General features: G+C 38.4%; 1 protein-coding gene across 2 annotated transcripts in view; it reads left to right on the forward strand.

Annotated features, from left to right (window-relative positions):
* The window catches only part of LOC137639924 (uncharacterized), a 49,610-nt gene extending 31,819 nt beyond the window's left edge, over positions 1–17,791 (forward strand). For both annotated transcript variants that reach the window (XM_068372215.1, XM_068372216.1), the window contains exons 5-9: positions 824–882; positions 3,192–3,264; positions 3,438–3,472; positions 5,141–5,764; positions 16,355–17,791. In XM_068372215.1, the coding sequence (XP_068228316.1) occupies positions 824–882; positions 3,192–3,264; positions 3,438–3,472; positions 5,141–5,764; positions 16,355–16,562 (999 nt within the window). In that variant the 3' untranslated portion in view covers positions 16,563–17,791. The remainder of the gene's footprint in view (positions 1–823; positions 883–3,191; positions 3,265–3,437; positions 3,473–5,140; positions 5,765–16,354) is intronic.
* Positions 17,792–21,349: the final 3,558 nt, after the last annotated feature.

Consider the following 21,349-nt stretch of genomic DNA (forward strand, 5'->3'; position numbering starts at 1 on the left):
TATATATATATATATATATATATATATATATATATATATATATATATATATATATATATCTCCTTCCTCTTGACTCTACACGTTAGGTCAAACACAAATCAAAAAATAATATTTGCGACAGGTAGTTAACCTAGGGCCACCTTGAGTGATGTATCGTTTCTACACATTGATAACCACACCTATGGGATATATTAATTCTAGGTGGTAGAATTTCAGAAATGATAAGGAACTAGAGGGCCTCTCAGTAGAATGCAGGCCTCCGCAGTGGCAGCTTATTTCTTGACCTTTGGCTCGACCTTTAACCTTAACATGTATTAATTAGTGCGGATTTTCATGTACTCAGATATGAACAAAGTTGGAAGTCTCTGTGCCAACGATATCCAAACTTATGGATGATTACATGAATTGGACATTTTGCTTTACCGTGACCTTGACCTTTGACCATGACCTTCCAAAATATAATCATTTCCAGCTTCTTACATAACACTTAATCCCTGCAAGTTTCATTACTCTACAATTAAAATTGTGGCCAGGAAGCTGTTCACAAACAAACACACACACGCACAAACAGGGGTTAAAACATAACCTCCTTCCAACTTCGTTGGCGGATGTAATTAATGAAAAAGTGAAGAGAAAATTCTGCTTATGTGGCAACATTGGTATTGTTAACATTTTCAACATTCATCATTTAAATTGCCTTTTGTATAAGTAAATAATAACATCATCGATATATTTTATTCTGAAACTGCTAACATTTTATCGCTCCTGTTTTAAATTCATCTCATTTTTAATATTTTAAATTTTTAAATGCTTTTCTAATCAGGTTGGGAAGGATGCCGACCCAGTTACCAGCTGTTACTGTCCTCTTGATCTCTTTTCTGGGTAAGGAAGTTTCTTAATTCTTCTGTCTTAATAAGAATACCCTGTTTCTCTGTTATGTGTGTGTGAGAGAGAGAGAGAGAGAGAGAGAGAGAGAGAGAGAGAGAGAGAGAGGCATTATTATCGTGTTACCCATTGTAGTTTTTGTTTTATTAACAAAACTTAGATTTAATTAAGCAAAGAATGTGATTTTAAAAATTAATAATCTCAGAGACCAACATAAGAAATTAACAGAAAATAAATGATAGTAATGTGCAGTCCACCTTTTGGCAAATTTCCTTTCAAGTTATGATATTAGATTTTATTAGATTAAGAAAAAATATTAATTCATTTTTCTGTTTGGATACAATGTCATTTAACCTCATCTGAAAAGCATTTGGATCCAACTTTTCTATGATTTTAGCATAGATTCAATGTAACAGCCACCTCTGTCAGCCAGAGACCCACTGGCCACTTCTAGACACCACCTAAACTAAAAGGATGTTCTTTGAATCATTGACCCAAATGACCTAAAATCTTATCTTGTTTTTGCTCCACTTTTTTTCGGCTCTTTAGATTTTTTGAAAAACTAGTAATACACTTTCCTTACGCCATGCATACTTATTTTCATGAGAATTCACTGCTATAGTTAAAGTATTAGTTGCATTATTCCTTTTCTGAATCTAGAGCTAAGTTTTTAATAAGACAAGTAAGCATGGTCTGTGGTGTTTATCATCTGCTAGGCTATTCTTACTTGATATTCAGTGTTGTTGGTCTTGCATGTTTGTACCATGGGACTACAGTGCATGAATCCCACTGGTTTTGAGATCCTTACTGAGTTCTGTTAATTGCTTGTGGTTTCATGGACAGCTGTAATACTTAAGTCCCACTTTACCCCCTTCTCGGCTGTGGAGGCTTCTTGTACCCACTTACTTTATGCGCTGGCTGCTCGTAAGCTTTCATTTATTCGTCTTTAAAGGTTTGGATTTTTCCTTGCAGTTTCTGGGAAAATCAAACCTTATCAGAGTGTGCATCTTTGAAGTTAGTGACCTATTCAGACTCAGTGACTGTCTAACCAATGCTTCTCTTCACTGTCATGTTATTAGTTTGGTCGTAGTGAAAAGACAGGAAAGACTCTGCGTAGCCACAGTGTTAGGGCATTTTCTTGTGGTCAGTTTCATCCATTCTAAGTCCATTTTCTTTGCATTTAAACACCCCTATATTTACCTGTTCTCCCAAGAGTCAACTCTACAGACTTTGTCTTCCTTAAGCAACTGCTGATTAGTAACCTTTCATGGACTCTACCTTATGGATATGGCTAGACTCCATCTTAAAGATAATGGCATTATCCAAAACCTTTGGGAGAATATGCAAACATCCTGGGATTTTTCAATTTAATTGTAGCTTAGCCTTAGTTCTTAGTATCCTTGTTGTGCTTGCTGCGAATAATTTAGCAGAAACATGAGCAAATGCCTTGTCCTGTTTGATGAAAACATTTATATGATGGGGCAGAAGTTAGTTGACATGTTTTTTTATTTCAGAAATTATGGTAATAAGATGATTTAACATTACCTTTATATAGTACCAGCATTGATGTATGTAAATTTGAATGAGTACATTTCACCATCCTATACAAGAACCCTAGATCTATATGAAAAGGAAGAAATAAGTAGTCTAGATGTTCTCACCTTTCATAGCAGTAATATCATTGTGTTATTTGCTATCACAGTATATAAAATAATTTCTCACAGGAATCTTTGCAAGACAGGGTCGTCATGCTAATAATATGTAACCCTTCAGTCATAAATTATACAGAACATTTTGTTATAAATACAACTCCATTTTTCTCATGAATATCAATTTTAAAGTTATCTTTGATGAATGTCAGGTAATTCAATCATTGCTGAGTACCTTTATATTCATAATGCTTTAGATTAACGAGCATATGACGTAGTATAGTAGATGGACTTTTCTCTTAATATAAAAACCATAGTTGTACACTGGAGTGTCTTCTTCGTGACCCCAAAAATTTATCTTGGATTTTGCCATTGGACTAGTCTTGTCTTCCTTTCCCTTTAAACTCTTGCTTACTGGAGGTTATTGTACTAAAAGCAATCATATCTTTTAGTTATAAACATAAATTCTTCATTATTTACCTCAGTCTCAACAAGGCCCCTTTATATACTGTGGTTTGTATACTAATCTCTTTTCGAAGACTTCAGAAATATCACAACTAAAATATTTTATCCCTAGTTTCAGGTTTACTAATATAGGTTATGTAAATCAGACTTAGAAGAGATTCCCACGGTTTCAAAGACACCCTTTTATTACAGTAATCTGGCACGAATGAGGAAAGCAGTGGATGGTTTACTGAAGTCTCCTCAAAATAATTTCAAAGTGTTTGTGGTAAGTACAATACTGTATAGTATTAGATACTCTTTTGTACATTACTCTGATGCTATATGATGTTTGTCTGAAAATTGCCTCGTGATCTATATGTTCAAATAAAAAGCAATCCATGAAGCGATGAACGAACTGTATAATATTCCACCTGTAACTTGATTTTCTTTTTCTCTTAGGATGGAGAGCCAGTTGATAACTGTATGTCATTTAGGTAAGTTTGTAAATATTTGTCGCATGCAATGTGTATGAGAGGCTCAAAATGAAAATGGTTAATGGCTTATTATATAAAGTGTGATTAAAATCCCTTATTTTAAAAAAAAATGATATTACTTATATGCCAATGTTTAGAGGAACCAAATTAAATCATTAGATTTCTGCTTTCAAATCAATGTTAAATTTGTGCAGGTCTTCCAATCAATGAATTATCCAATACTGTTATTTAGTCTTAAATGTAGTGAAGTTTAACAATTTTCTGGCGTTATTCTACTGGAGAGATCTTTTGCTGACTGCCAATGAGAGACGCCTATTTACATGCAATCATATAAAATCTACAGTATTCTTATTTTAGTCTTAATTCTAATTACACAATCAAAATATCTTTGTATCAGAATGGAAGATATTCCAAAAAATCTCTTAAACAAACATCATATGTAGTATTTTTCATATAAAAATAGAATTGACAGTACAGTATTCTAATGATCACCAACTTATTGTTAGTTAATTTTTCTTTAGTATTTAATGAAAAGCATATTAGAGTACATGCTAACATGTATTATTCTGAAATTACATAGAGTATCAATTGTAAATAGAATTTTAAAATCCTAAAAATTAAGGATAATGGGAGATCATAGAAATTGGTTCACAGATAAACAGGTGCACTTACATTATTTCTTTCCAGACAGCTTGTTTGACTATAAGTACAGTATCTTCACTATTCAGAGTTACCTGGATTTTTGTTGCTAATAGAGTAATTTCTATTCATATAAATTGTAATTTTGTTAAAGGTTCTGATATTTATATAGTCTAGTCTTTGCTATTTCAAATATTTTTCTATGGTATTATTTGTTTACAAATTCCTGTTTTTTCTAGTAAATTTACGGGTAGTAGCATTGCAAGTTCTGTACATTTAGTACATTATTATTAAATGAAACAAACCAGGAATATCATGAATAATGAAATTTGATTGTACCTCCTACTTTTAGCATTATAACTAAGTCATATCTTTGCTGGGGATCAGAGACAGACCTTTTGCAGTAATACCCCATTTTATGTCAGTTTCCCATACGTAAGTTCTGACTTCACACCACTCATCGTTAAATAGTAAATACAAAAACCAAATCCACATTATCATTTTATTTGACCTTACATTGGTCTGTATGTCATACAATAACAATGAAATAGACTACTCTACGGTACAGTAAAATACTGTACTTCACTCGGAAACTTATTAATGTCGGTACTGTACTCTATCTTGTTTTTTAAAAAATAATAAAAGGTTGTAAGACCTTCTCGTTTTCAGTGCTTGTAGAGTATAGAGAACGTGTAATTCATTTTATTAGGCAAATATCCTACCTTCATCAAAAATCAATTTAACATCAGGTCTCTTGGAATCAATTAATGTTAAAAAGACCTCACTAAGTTATTAATACACAAGTTTAATTTTATGAGTAAATATAGAATTAAGTGAGCAGATCCCAGTGCTTTTTACTTCTTCGAAAGATAGTTTATTGCCGTATTTACTCATTCTGTCTTCCACATACTGTACACAGTCTTAGTGATAGATAATTTAGAATTTATGGTAAAGGTTTAAATTTTGTATCAAGTTACTGTAGTATCTTCTTTTATATATTCTTTTTCTAATCAGGTCTTAATTCTCCAGGTACTTGCGCGACGTCATTATTGCCGCGCTAACTTATGACTTTAGAACTGCTAAGGTGGAACTACATGAAAATGGGCCCCTGAGCCCATGTTCACCCTTAGGAAGAACTCTCGCTTTTCAGAAGCTTGATAAACTGGGAGTGTATCGTGCAGCAAATCTATATCGTTATCTTGTTAAAGTTATGGGTCATTCCAAGGCAGCAGATGCTTTGCTTCAAGATCTCAAATGCTGGACAGGAGATAGTCAATTCTGTCAGGCTAGCAGTAAATTTTGTACCAGATGTTTTCAAGAGGCCTTTCAGGAAGTTAATGGTGTTAGTGATGTGTCGTGTAGAAACTCTGTTGACAATGACTCTCAGGAAGATAAAGATAAAGTTTTTAATGAACCATCTAGAAAGAATGTTTCTTCAGAACGTGTGACTAGTAACGGAAAAAGAGATTTAAAACCTCTTTTTAACCAAGAACATTCTTTATCAATCACAAAAATTAAGACGATGTCAGAGCATATAGTTGGAGGAGAGTCTTTCATGCAGGATGACATAATCCGTAAATTACAAGAATATTTACTTTCAACCACAGCCAAGGATTTATCGTTAATGATATTGCTGAGTGGACCACACAAAAGGTAAGTTTATAGCTACCTGTTTGAGTTGTGAATTTTCTTTTTTTCATTGATTGATGTAATTTTTTTCAAGATTCAGAAACTTAGTTTTAAAATAATTTAGATTAATATACTTCGTAAAAAGTTGAGCACCCATCCAAATTTTAGATTGCATATTCTCAAATATAAACATTGTAGAGGTATATGTCATCAGTCTTTGGTATACCTAAAGCTGCTAAAGTGATAGTTATTTACCAGGTTGATTTTTAGTGGGATATGTGTTTAGTCATAGTATAGTAAGCAGTAGGTATAAAGTTCTTAGTTGTATATCAACTTTGTGTAGCAAAATATTTACCCTTGTTTAGATGTTCTTTATTTCAGTATAGTCATACAATTATTTCTATGAAACTCCCCTGATGTGCATATTGCTTTGTCCCTGAGGTCGAGTCAGTATTGATGTTATCACAAAGAAATAAAGATTTCCTGTTTCCTGGCATCTTTCCCACCAAGGTGACATCTGGTGGTTAATGTCAACCTAAATCAATCTCTTCTGTTGTGTGATACTCTACAGACTTAATTATTTCTGACCCTAGTAGGAAGCTCCTACTAGAAGTTTCCTAAAAAGATTTTGGAAACCATAGATTCTCTATTTTACAAGTACAGTACTCACCTAAAGTAGCATATGCCCGTAGTCGTGTTCGCGAGATAAGTAGCCGAGAGCTTATGTAGAGAATTCAACTTTGTGTTTATGTGGCGCTTATTATCAACCATTTCGTAGTAGTCATTTGGAGTCTCTTCCATGATGTTTTGAGGGTTCCCCTTGTTTGTAATTTATTTAACTATTAATTGGGGATGTCTCCTTGTGGTATTGCTGTGTATATCAGTGAGTCATTCACTCTTTTGTGAAGGTGTTTGTTTATTTTATTTTGAGGGAAGTTGTTACTTTTCCTCTTTGATGTTCAGTTTAGTTAATAGCTGGCTGCTGAGAGTCGTCATACATGAATAATGCACATTTTGCATACACCTTTACTAATTTTGCTTTGCATTTAGATCAAGGGAATCCAAATAAGACTGGATGAATTTTCCCTCTACATATCCTTCGCTATTTCCCAGCACAAAGTGGATTATATGACTCTGAAGCTAGAACCCCAGTGTTCTTGATAGTGTCCACTGTCCAGAGATGAAGTAGGGAAGGTATTTAGGCTATCATGATCAACTACTTGTTAGTTTTAATTATGGCGTGAATATTTTATGGTATTAGTAGTATAGAAAGGGAACTCTATAAAAAGTTTTCTCTTAATGGACATAAGTAATCTCTCAGTGAATCTTGTTTCCAATGACAGTGAGCCCAGTTCATTGTAAGCTCAGGAGTCGAGACATGTACTAGAAAAGGAAAAGTCCTTGGATCCACCTTACATTTAATGATAAGTTTCCAAATGTAATTTGTTTTCTATAGTATGTTAAGCAGAGGCTATAGAGTTGAATGAATTGGAGGAGATATCCTTCCTCCTCAGTGTATACCGAGAAGATTGAACATCCTAGCAGTTCAGTGAAGTTGAAAAAACCCAGATTATTTGAAATCAATTGGTTCTTGTTCCAGAAGTATTTCTAGAGGTTTGGAATTGAGGGGGTTGGCATCACCAGATGTAAGCTTACTTGCTATATCTCTTAACAGTAAGATAGATATGTTTAGTTCACCAGCCCTGAGTACTTTAGCTTTGGAAGTGGGTTCCATGTTAAAGAACTGGTCATCATGAGTCAACAGCTGTTAAACTAGTTCAGGACAAAACAAGTATGGATTATATAATATTGATGGATAGCATTGTGATGCTGGTGCTCATTTTCGGTCTTAATGAGAATGGTTTTCAGGTCTATGGCCTTTGTAGTCATAGTGACCAAGAAGGATGACATGCATCCATTCATTGTAAGCAACCTCTTTTGAGAGTTGTGTATTGTATTCCACATGCTTTCTTGCTACATCGAACTACATGGAGACTTCGTTTGTCTAGTTTAGATTTCAAAGTCAGTTCAAATAAATTTGATAGTCAATGAAATATTTATTTTGATTGGTGCAAATAAGCAATGGGTCATTAACAAGAACTAGTTTGGATAATACTGAAAATTTGCTTTCCCTTTTTAGGAATAGAACTTGTCAACCTTAGATGATCTATCTTCCTTACTGCTCTAAGACTCAGAGCTAACATGATTTTATGAGTACAGTATTTGCTTTGGCATTACATATAGTAATTGGACAGGAAGCTGTTTTTATGAGGCTTAATTATACTTGACTAAAGTCCTTTCTGAAAGGAGCGGGCCATTTCATCTATTAAAGGGATTTTGACGAAGGAAAAATCTATTTCTGGGCGAGAGACCCGTGTCGCCCAGTGAAATGCTCCTATAGCACCATTTCTAAGGTATATAACGGCTATATATTACCAGAGAAAAAATTGCATGGGAATGCCAGGTTGAACTCAGCTCGCTCACCTGTATAAGGTGTCGATATAATACTGGGGCGCGATAAATCACAACCAGAGGCCTCGCACCATTTAGATATCTCCTGTCAAAATCCCCGAACAGCGAGGTGCCGTTCAACCTCGTACTACTACTAGCCAACCCACGCCAGTGACGTCACTTCTTTAATAGCACGCAGTTTTATAACCGTTTTTTGTCTGGTGTGTGTATTTCGCTGGTTTTTCTCTGGATTTACCTCAAGATGTCCGACTCCACTATCACTACATCTAAGTTAAGTACCAGATCTATGAGTTTTGAGATTTTGGAGGGGGCCTTGCCCTTTTTTGTTTATATTATTCAGCTTATTATTCACGACCTTGCTGGGTCTCCCTCTCTCTTTCTCGTTCGTTCTTAACGATTTTCAATAAGTCCTCCATACTGATTGTTTTTCGTTATGAACTTTATGGATTGCCACGGTTCACACACCGTATCATTTTATTTTGTCCTGTTTTATGATAACAGTTATTTCATATTCATGTGCGTATTTTTGGAGGTTGGCATGCCTGATCGCCATCGGCGTTCCTTTCCACATATCATATCTTGGCTTATTTTCGTTCGCACGAGGGCGACCCAGCAAGGTCGTGAATAATAAGCTGAATAATATAAACAAAAAAGGGCAAGGCCCCCTCCAAAATCTCAAAACTCATAGATCTGGTACTTAACTTAAATGTAGTGATAGTGGAGTCAGACATCTTGAGGTAAATCCAGAGAAAAACCAGCGAAATACACACACCAGACAAAAAACGGTTATAGAACTGCGTGCTATTAAAGGAGTGATGTCACTGGCGTGGGTTGGCTAGTAGTAGTACGAGGTTGAACGGCACCTCGCTGTTCGGGGATTTTGACAGGAGATATCTAAATGGTGCGAGGCCTCTGGTTGTGATTTATCGCGCCCCAGTATTATATCGACACCTTATACAGGTGAACGAGTTGGGTTCAACCTGGCATTCCCATGCAATTTTTTCTCTGGTAATATATAGCCGTTATATACCTTAGAAATGGTGCTATAGGAGCATTTCACTGGGCGACACGGGTCGGAGCCCAGAAAAGGTTTTATGTCCATATGTCCCACTTTACTCAAGTTCAGATTTATAAAGTTTGTAGTCTTTCAAACATTTTTTAATCACTTTTAGATTGATAATAAGTTTTCTGGGTCGAACCTGTGGCGCCGGGCGAAAAGTCCTTCTTGAATACCTTTTCTGATAAAAACCTTCCAATTATACCAGAGAAAGATAAAAGCATGGAATGCTGAGGTTACAACCCTCGCGCGAGCACCTTTTGGGTGTCGTGTATAAAGCAAAGGCGCGTGAAATCCACTATTCACAGGTTGTCTTCCATTTAGTTAATTCCTTCGCCAAAGGGATGGGCCGATACAGAGGCCCTAGACACATCCCCATCGCCGCACCACCCACGCCACGACGCGAGCGCCATCTGAACAACATCCTTCTTTTTGGAATTCAAAGTGTTGAATGGTTTCGTTGTGCTCTCGGTCTTTTTTATCTATCGTGGATTTATTTTGTCATGTCCGAAGCTCCATCTTCACACATTCCAATGTTAAGTACCATAGTTTGTTTTGACAGTATTTTATTGTACCGGGCTTGTGTTTTATATCCAGTATAGTCTGTTTTATTATTCCCGTCTGGCCTTTCATGGCGGCCATTGTTTGTTCACTTGTTTGGGAATTCATCTTTATCTGCCCGTTTAGTACTCTGTCACTTAGGTTCTTGGTTAAGTCCCTGGCCTTATGCCTTTAGAACCGTTATTATTTTTATTTTTATTTTTTTGTGTTTTTATGCTCATGGTACTTTTTGCTAGTAAGTCCAGCCTACGAACGAGATAGCGATTTAGCTGTTTTTGTTTAGTAACCGCCCGAGGCGTTCGTCTCGACTGTGCTATTTATTTTAAGTTTTAACGGATGCTATTCTTCGATCGTAGTGTTATATGGATGTACATTTTTATTTTATACGTTTGTAATAGTGTTTTGTGATTTTTTAGTCCTGTTTTTGTGTCCAAGAGAGCGAGAGATTGGGGTCCCCGTTTTCTGTTCGCAGTCACGAGTTACCCCTTTCTCTCGTTTTCTTTCTTAGCTCCGGTGGGGGAGCGGATTTCCCGTTTTCCGTTTTGTGCGTTCAGCGGGTTCTCCCTCCCTCACCTCTCCCCCTCTGGGTGGATGATAACTTACGAGTTATTTATTTTTCGTGACTTTTCAATTGTTAGCGTTATTTTGGTCCGTGTTTCGTCCTCTCCCCGTTAACCATTTCCGTGGAGGACGAAACCCTCGTACCGATGGACATGGCTGGTCTGGATATAGACGTAGAACCCAGGGACGAGCAGGTAAGTGGTGCCGAGTTGGTGGAAACCCTTTTCTCTCCTACTCCCTCTTCTACCTCTTCCTTTCTAGGTTTTGATAACTCTAAGGCTTCTCCTCGGGATCCCTCTGCCTCCGTACGACCCAAGGTGAAGCCACTTCGAACTTATAAGACTTCAGCTTTGCCAGTATCAACGTCACCGGTCCCCGGACCCTCGACAGCTCCTGATATTCATATTGCTCCTCGTAAAACCACTACTCCTAAGAAGTCTAAGTCTACCAAATCCAAGAAAAAACCAACGGGTGACTTTCAGGTACCCTGGGCTGATCTCCTCCCCATCCAACTGATCAAAGGATTGGTCAGGGATCAAGTTCAACATCACTCTGGTGCAATAACAGAGATTAAGGATATGATGGCTACTCTGATCCGCGCCGGAACTCAGTTCCCTCCCCCTTCTGCCCCAGACGCATCGAAGCTGCCGCCCTTCGATAAAAACAATCCTTGGCGGTTTGCTTTGCATGCTCCATTCGTAGATGGCTCCCTAACTCTGGAGGGCATGGGCACCCGCCCTCTAGAGGACCTGGAGTTCTATCCCCCGGGCCTAGCATTCCCGTTCAATGGTTTTGTACGGTTAAAGGAACATGCATTGGTCCGTATGGACAAGGTACCGAAGGAAACGGTCATATTTCCAAAAGAGCAGGCCCAGGCTATCTGGGCCAGAACACTATCAGAGTGGGGGTGTATTAACTCCAAGCTCACCCCTCACAAGGGTTCCTACACTATTTTTACGACAGCGGCCTCCATCTCTTTGCCGCTCATAGACAAAGTCACAGAGCTGACTATACAGGCCATCAAAGAAGGCTCTTCCATGCCGGCTCTCAAGGAGACGGACCCCACCTCTTTGCTTATTCCGGGTTCCTCGGCAGCCTGGGATGCTGCGGCCTCTACCTTCACGGTGGGGAAACTAGACCCGGACTGTGCCTCTACTCTTTTCTCTGAGAAGCTTCCCAGATTAATAGAGAGTCTTCTCAAAACTGAGTTCGAGACCCGTACTAGACTTGCTAGGTCCCTCCAATCCATCACCTCCATGGAGTCCCTTGCATCTCTTTACCCAGAGGAAACGCTGTTCAGAGTCGCCACAAAGAACCAGCTGCTATCCTACCAAATAGATCTCCATGACTTCTGGTCAGCACGGGTTAGTTGCAGGAAGTTCGTTCTGTCGGAGGCCACCATCAGGCATGAGCCGAACAGACTGATAGCTTCCTCCTGCTGGGGTAAGACCCTCTTCCCTCAGACCGAGGTGGATAAGGTTCTTCAGGACGCAGCGAGGGCAAACCAGAATTTGCAGGTAAGGTGGGGTCTCTCAGCCAAAAAGAGGTTCGAACCCCAGAGACACACATTCTTCAAGAAGAAGCTGAGGTTTAGTCCTTACAAAGCGGCCCGGGGTACCTCGTCCCCACAGCCTTCCGCGGCCTCGACTTCTCGACAACAGGCGCCTCCTCAGCAGGTAGTCTACCTCGCTGCTCCCCCTGGTACACAGCCCAACCCCTCTTGGATGCCCTCACCTGCATACAACCCTGCCTACGAACCCTCCGGTTCCTTTCGTGGATACCAAAGAGGGAGTTCCAGAGGTAGAGGACAGTTCCGCCAACGCGGCGGGCCCAGAGCAAGGGGTTCCCGTGGAGGGAGGGGCCCTAAGTTCACTCCCTCCCAATGATGTGATGCCGGTAGGAGGGAGACTTTATCACTTCCGGGATCATTGGACCTTCAGTCCATGGGCTCACAGCATAATATCAAGGGGTTTGGGTTGGAAATGGTCACAGGGATCCCCTCCTCCACCGGTGACCTTCTTCCAGAGACCCACTCCCATCCTGGAAGAGTACACTGCGGAGTTACTCAAGAAGAGAGCAATCAAGCGGGTTCGATCCCTGAAGTTCCAAGGCCGCCTGTTTACAGTCCCGAAGAAAGACTCGTCGGCGTTGAGGGTAGTTCTGGACTTGTCGAAGCTCAACTCTTACATCCTTTGCGACAAGTTCCGTATGCTGACTATCTCTCAGGTACGGACCTTACTTCCCCGTGGGGCCGTCACCACCTCTATCGATCTTACCGACGCCTATTATCATGTCCCAGTAGCTCGAAACTTCTCTCCTTATCTAGACTTCCGTCTCGGCAAGAGAGCCTTCGCATTCAAAGTCATGCCCTTCGGTCTCAGCATTGCCCCCAGGGTATTCACGAAACTGGGGGAGACGGTGCTCGAGCAACTCAGACACCAAGGGATACAAATCGTCGCCTATCTGGACGATTGGCTCATTTGGGCCCAGTCGCACCAGGAATGCAAAAGAGCTACGTCGAAGGTACTCCATTTTCTCGCCAAACTGGGCTTCCAAGTCAACCTCCGGAAGTCCCGCCTACAACCATCAAGCCTCTTCGAATGGTTAGGCATCCGTTGGGACCTCTCAAAGCACAAGCTCTCCCTTCCTCCCAAGAAGGTGAGGGAGATGGCTTCCAAGGTCAGGAACTTTCTCAAACACAAACAGGTGTCCAGAAGAGCTTTAGAACGAGTCCTCGGCCTACTCCAGTTTGCCTCACTGACCGATCTCCTATTAAAAGCCAAACTCAAAGACATCAATCGAGTTTGGAGAAAGAGGGCGACAATACCTTTAAGAGACAAGACCTCGAAGATCCCCTCTGTCTTGAAAATGAGACTACAACCATGGTCCGATCGGAGGAACCTCTCCAAGTCGGTTCCTCTACAGTTCCCCTCTCCACAAGTGACAATTCATACCGACGCGTCTCTGAGTGGTTAGGGGGGTTACTCCCAACATCAGATGTGTCAGGGCTCTTGGTCACCCGCCATGAGACAGTTCCATATCAATGTTCTCGAAGCCATGGCGGTGTTCTTGACCCTGAAGAGAATCTCCCCTCCGAGGTCGACCCACATCAGAGTAGTCTCAGACAGCACGGCCGTAGTCCACTGCCTCAACAGAGGGGGGTCCAAATCACCCAACCTGAATCAGATCCTGGTCACTATCTTCACCTTAGCAGCCGACAAAGACTGGTTCCTGTCAGCAACTCACCTAGCAGGAGTCCAGAATGTGATAGCAGACGCATTATCCAGGACGAGCCCACTGGAATCGGAGTGGTCCCTGGACATGCACTCCTTCCGGTGGATACTCAGGCTGGTTCCAGGTCTCCAGGTAGATCTATTCGCGACCCGACTCAATCACAAACTCCCGTGTTATGTGACACCGAACCTGGACCCTCAGGCTTATGCCATGGACGCATTAACCCTGGATTGGAACCATTGGCAGAAGATCTTCTTATTCCCTCCAGTGAATCTTCTACTGAAAGTCTTGCACAAACTCCGCTCCTTCAACGGGGTAGTAGCTTTAGTGGCACCTCACTGGCCAAAGAGCAGTTGGTTTCCTCTCCTCCTCGAGTTGAAACTCCGTCCCTTCCGGATCCCATTCCCCAAACTGACCCAGGTGGTCCAAACACGGACTGTGTCAGATTCCTCAAGGATAGCCAAAACCCTAACTTTGTGGATTTCATGAAGTTTGCGGCACGTAGGGACGCAAATATCGACCCAGATAATGTCCTCTTTATAGAATCAGACAAAAGGGACTCAACGATTCGCCAATATGATTCGGCGGTTAAGAAACTAGCGGATTTCTTAAGGACTTCAGACCATTCGGTTATGACTCCTAATTTAGCCATCTCCTTCTTTAGGTTCATTTTTGACAAAGGCCTAGCAGCTAGCACTATAACCACCATTAAGTCAGCTCTGAGGAAAGTCTTCCTGGTTGGGTTTAACATTAACCTGGCGGAGTCTTATTTCTCATCTATTCCAAAAGCATGTGCTAGGCTTCGACCTTCGGTCCGTCCTCAAAAGGTCTCTTGGTCTCTATATGATGTCCTCAAACTGGCCTCCGACACGGACAACGAATCCTGCTCTTATATCACTCTTCTTAGGAAGACTTTATTTCTAACAGCTTTGGCCTCGGGTTCCAGAATCTCAGAACTAGCAGCTCTCTCACGAAACTCAGGGAACATGGATTTCCTCCCTTCAGGTGAGGTACTTCTTTCACCAGACAGGGCGTTCCTAGCTAAGAACGAGGACCCCCAAAATAGGTGGTCCCCTTGGAAGATTATTCCTCTTCTCCAAGATACTTCTCTATGTCCGGTCACCACTCTCAGGGCCTTTTTAGCCAGGACTGCTACCCGATCGTCTGGCCCCTTGTTTATCAGAGAACAAGGAGGTACCATTTCCATACGTGGCATTAGGCAACAGATCCTATACTTCATTAAACAAGCCAATCCGGGATCATTTCCCCATGCTCATGATATCCGATCGATAGCTACCTCCATCAACTATTTCCAGAATATGGACTTTGATAACCTTAAGAAGTACACGGGTTGGAAATCTCCTATGGTCTTCAAACGCCACTATCTAAAGAACTTACAGGCTCTTAAATATCCAACGGTTGCAGCTGGGAGCCTTATCTCTCCCCATTGATCTTTTGTTCTTCCTTTCATCCATCTCTTCTCTTCTCCCTCCTACCCGCCACTCGCACCACGACGCCGCTTCCTTGGTGGTTCGTTAGCCCTAAGTGTATTACATATTAGGTTAATATGATTGTAACTATTATTGTTTTCCCTTGTTATTAAGTTGGGATATTCTTAGCCATGTCAGTTTTGTTGCATGTTTTCCTCTGATAATCAGAGGTTTCCTTGTTATCATGTTTGTTTATCCTTACTCTCACTATGCCCTGTGGCTACTTTATATTTTATGCCTACTTACCTGAATTATATATGATTTTCTTTACATGGTGTTGTTTCTCTCCCCTTATTAAATTAGTAGTTATTGTTGGGCTTGGAAGGCATTCTCTGGTACATTTTCGCCCGGCGCCACAGGTTCGACCCAGAAAAGGGATTTTGACGAAGGAAAAATCTATTTCTGGGGAGAGACCTGTGGCGCCCGGCGAAACCCTTCCCCTTATTTTACACGATCCCACCCTTTCCTTTCCAAGCCATCATGGTCAATACAGAAGGATGTTGTTCAGATGGCGCTCGCGTCGTGGCGTGGGTGGTGCGGCGATGGGGATGTGTCTAGGGCCTCTGTATCGGCCCATCCCTTTGGCGAAGGAATTAACTAAATGGAAGACAACCTGTGAATAGTGGATTTCACGCGCCTTTGCTTTATACACGACACCCAAAAGGTGCTCGCGCGAGGGTTGTAACCTCAGCATTCCATGCTTTTATCTTTCTCTGGTATAATTGGAAGGTTTTTATCAGAAAAGGTATTCAAGAAGGACTTTTCGCCGGGCGCCACAGGTCTCTCCCCAGAAATAGATTTTTCCTTCGTCAAAATCCCTTTATTTTTCTTGTACTATACATGTATTTCTTTTATTTCAGTACTTAATACTGTTTGTTAGAATTTATTATTTTTATAATCCATATTGATAGATTACAATATTGTTTTAAAGAGTATAATTTAATTTATTCAGTCAATTAAAGGCTAAATAATTTTTTTGTTAGTTCTTTATTGTATATAGGCCTACTCATAAAAAAACTAATGGAATATAATGCTAAAGGATGAGTTAAAGATAGTTGAAAAAATTCTCAGTATGACATCATTTCCAGTCACCAAAATCTTAAGGATGGGCAATTTACATTACTAAAAATAACATCATCAGAATCTGTTAGAAATAACTATTTTTGTTTCTCATTTCACATATTTTTTACATAATTTTATATCTGTAACATTATTATATATACTTTTTTCTACTTTCAGTACCCCAATACCAAGCAATACTGCAAATTCTTCACCGTTCATCATAGAGCTTGAGGACGGCATATGGTATCGATGCCAAGTAACAGGAGTAGATTTGGTAGCTAAACCTCCTAGCAAAATTCTAAAGCATGAACAGGACTATTTGTGCCTAAAATCAGTACTGGAGGATTTACAGAGACAAGGGAAAAAGCCAGCTTGTTGTAACTAATAGCCGACTCCTATTATTTTTAATCACCTGGTGCCATAACAGCGCATGCTACTAGCATGCAGCCTTGATTCAGTGTGCTCTTCCTATTATAGGAGATACAGCATAACTCGTATATTGTTATGCATGTCATTTTAATTCATGTACTGTACTTTAATAGATATGCTACCCTGTATCCAGATGCAGTTTAGCAATAAAGTAGCAAATAACATAGGGTCCTATTTTTATCAATATATTTTTATCTAGTTTGAGATATTATTTTTCACATCCGATATTGCATGGTGCCATGTTCTGCTTATCTCCATGAGACAAAAATATATTTATTATATCAATTAAGTGTGTATTGTCTTCATTATACAGAAGACCTTCCCATGTACTTTGTATTTATAATGAGTTTTTAAAGTAATGTATTTTATATTGCTCTGTGTATGAACAAAGCGATAAGCAAATGCCAGAGTTTATGTGAACGTTGAAAAACTTCTGTGTGTGTGTTTTAAAGTTATAGAACACGGTTCTGTACTGTACTTAAATGAAGAGGAGATAATTTTGAACTCTCAGAATTGTTTACGTAGATGAACAAGTAAATAAATAAAAATCCAGTTTATAATGACAAAAAGTGTAATAAATCATAATGAAAAATAATGAACTGGATACTATGCATTATTGTGAATTTTTGTACTAATGGTTTAGTAGGATTGGAAAGGTAGCAATTCAGTGGTCTTAGTTATTGAATAAAATTTTAAACTTGTATCATATGAATGTGATTGTTGGCTCTGTTGTTCATACAATTGCATGATGGGAAAATAGGCATATTTTTTTCCTGTTGACATCACTTGAATAAATCTTAGCCTTTGAACATCAATAATAATGGAATATATAATTACCATAAGCAATAGTCTCATGTACATTTTTTATTTTCAAAATAAAGACCAAATGATATACATCATGTATTGTATATTAATACTACAGTATAATGTTTGCTTTGTAATATTTTGCATTCATAATTTATATGATTGTACATATTGTTATGATTGATGCAAATCTAATATCTTGGGTAATTGTTTTCTCTATGCAGAAACTTTATTAGACCAAAGAGTATTTTAATGATCAGTGATGAATTTCAGATAACCATACTTAATACAGTACTGTATTTAATAAGCTAGTAATCACAAATTGGATTGTGGTTGGCTAGTGAGCTCTGATAAAAACTTTTAAACCAACTAAACTTGCCAGCTCTTTTTTTCTTTTAAATAACCCTTGCCTTTGATAGTACTGTATATTATCTTTAAGATTTTAAAGATTGCCTTTTATATCATATCATTACTTTGCTAAAATCTATTATAATAAAACCATAAGATTATTCTAAGACGGGAAATCTGCAATTTCTTTAAAAGTTTTAATATACCAGGATGGAACTGAAAAAGAACTAAAGTAGTGTACATAAAAATTGTATTTATAAACTGAGAAAATGGTATCATTGTGGCTTATTACATAGATTTACTGTAATTTATGAATGAGTAATATAAACTAACTTATGTTAAAGACATGCCTTTGTCATATATAAGTCATCGGTGGTAAAAAAATTATTTTGAATATACTGAATGTTTTGTTAAAATTGGGCTTCCTCTATCATCCATCGTTATAAGTATGTTATTATAAGGCATAATAACAGATTTTAAAGAAAAAGATCTTGAAAGTAAATAGACACAAAAATTTCTGTGAGATTGTTATTGAAAGTTTTAACATATGCAGGATAAATTATTTTTTATTTTTCTCTAAATGATAAAGTATTTAGAATTTATTGAGATGGTTATAATTTTGATGAGTTACCAACTTGTTTCCTATCTCATGGCTGATTTTTTTTTATCCTTCATTGTTGCAGTATTTTGGAATTTCAGAAATAATCATACTGTTGCTTGGAATTAATTAGTTGATATTAATATCGTAAATTTGTCAGCATCTGTGATGTATATGTGTTACACAAGAGATTTTTTTTTTTATTATAACAACCGTCCAAGTTTATTGTTTTTTTATATAGGTGTAAAATCACAAAATATGCCAATCACCCATAATCAGGCCTTAATATCTATTACGAAAGGACTCCCTAAGTGGTTTTATTCCTGTACACAACTTGTTAAATGAAGTTTGAAAAGAGTTAAGCATCACTGTACTAGAATTAAATGATATTGTGAAAATACTGTTGTTTTTAAATGGTTTAAGTGGACCACTTAAGAATTGATGTTACTGTAATCGTAAATACTGTCTCTATCTAACTCTAGTTTTGTCAGTGTCTGATTCTGGTACCCCATTTATAAGGATTCATGCTGAAATACTCCCTGTTATTTCCATAGAAGAATTGCTGAAATTTACATCTTTTAATTGTTTCATACAAGTTCTGGAAATTACCTTTGCATTTACATTTTTTTTATCTCGTTTCACTTACTTACATGCGTACATATTGTATTCTACAAATGGATAACTCTCTCATGCATATTAGTTGGATCTGTGTATGGTTTTTCATGCAGCTTTGGGAATCTAGTACTGTGACAGCCTTTTTTACGAACTTCTTATTTTTCATTGATGCTTTTTGTGTCTTATGAACTAGAACCTGGTAGTTCACCCGTTAAGGGAGAAACTGACGTACTGTAATAACGTTAATGATGATGATAGCCATTGGTAGCTCTGTTATGACTCTTTCAGTATTTTTTAATGATTTTATGTCACTATGTTACCCATTTGCATTGAATGTTTATCGTTTCTGGAACCCAGGACTGTACTGTAATGTATTGTCTTCCATGAGCGGAGGGAACAATTATTTTAAGGGTTGCGGTGGCCTATTGGAAACATCCCTGCCTAGCGGTCGCCGGACTGTGGTTCGAGTCCCGCTCAAGCTCGATGGCTTCCTTGTGAGCTAACGAGTGTGGATTTGGGGGAGCCTACAGGTCTACCTGCTGAGTGATCAGCATCCAGTGCCTGGCCCTCCCTGGTCTTAACTTAGGTGGAGAGGGCTTTGTCCCTGATCATATGCATATATGGTCAGTCTCTAGGGCATTGTCCCTGGCCTTTGCCATTCATGAGTAGCCTATAAACCTTTTAAAGAGAACTACAAGTAAATTGTGTCCATACCGTACTGCGTAATCTTCTTATTTTATTCATTCTTGATGTCTGAAAGGTGCAGTTACCCAAATTGCTGAATTTCATCAGTAGCCAAAATAATTTTTAAACCATTCTCTTAGACTGATATTTATCCTCCCTGGGAGGGCCTCTCATCTTATTTTAAAGTTCATTCTTAGCTCAGCTAATGTTACTAATGTACAGTAGTTTTCTTAATTAGTTTTTAAGAACAAGACTAGCAATGCTACACCCCAAAAAAACTTCCCATCTACTATAGTAGCATGGTAACAGAATTTACCGCTTTAAATAACCCTCCTCTTAGGCATTTCTAGTTTAACCCTTATAATTTTATATGTTTTTCGATTTTCTGACACCCTTGTTGTTTGCCTATGCAATTACCTGCTAAGCATTGTAAAATGTATTTATTAGATATTTATATCAAGACAATATGTTTTGAATAATTTGTTAGAATTGTTATTTATGGCAATTCGGTCAGAAAGCTTGAAACATGAAAAAAAATTTAATAAGCAAGTAGAGAACTTCTGTAACAGAATAAGAAATATACCATGAGTGAACTATAAAAGAGAATCAAAATTTTTTTAAATTTTCTATAATCATCATCATCTACACCTATTGATGCAAAGGGCCTTGGTTAGATTTCGCCAGTCGTCTCTATCTTGAGCTTTTAATATAATACCTCTCCATTCATCATCTCCTACTCCACCCTTCATAGTCCTCAGCCATGTAGGCCAAGGTCTCCCAACTACTGTAATGCCTTGTGGAGCCTAGTTAAACGTTTGGTGTACTAATCTCGGGGAGTGCGAAGAGCATTCCCAAACTATCTCCATCTACCCCTCACCAGGCATCCACATATGGCTCTCTAGTAATCTCTCATATTGTTTCATTTCTAATCCTTCCCTACCATTTAATTCCCAATATCCTTCTGAGAGATTTTTTCTCAAATCTACTAAATCTGTTGGAGATTGTTTCATTGTCATACCATGACTCATGTCCAAACAGTAACACTTATCTTACTAAAGTTGTATATAGTCTGATTTTTATTTGTAATTTCAGGCAATTTGATTTCCAAATTTTACTTAACCTAGCCATTGTCTGATTTGTTTTTTCAATCTTTCACTAAACTCTAATTCTAAAGACCCTGTATTAGTTATCACAGTTCCTAAATACTTAAAGAATTCTACCTCATTAATCCTTTCTCCTTCCAATTAGATTTCATCTTCCATTGCATATTTTGTTCTCATCATCATCTGTCATTCTTCAACTTATTTTGATCAGCGTCAATGACCTTAGATGTCAGGATGCCAGAAAACCTCAAATCAACCAATCAATCAATCTATTTATTTTGAGACCATCCTTATGTAATACTTCATGCATTCTGGTAAGCACTCATTGCAAGTACGGTGGTGTTCTGCTGATAAGGACAGCATCATCAGCATACTCTAGGTCTGCTTATTTCCTATTACCAATCCAGTCCAATCCTTCTCCATCATCTCCACCATTACAAAATTCATGAGGAGGATAAACAAAATAGGTGACAACACATTCCCTTGAAGTACTCTGCTGTTCACTAGAAATTCATTTGATAGGACTCCACTAACGTTAACTTTGCACTAGCTATGCTCATGAACAGACTTGATAAAATTTACATATCTAAG

Source organism: Palaemon carinicauda, chromosome 4 (genome assembly GCF_036898095.1).
Source record: "Palaemon carinicauda isolate YSFRI2023 chromosome 4, ASM3689809v2, whole genome shotgun sequence".
Taxonomy (NCBI): domain Eukaryota; kingdom Metazoa; phylum Arthropoda; class Malacostraca; order Decapoda; family Palaemonidae; genus Palaemon; species Palaemon carinicauda.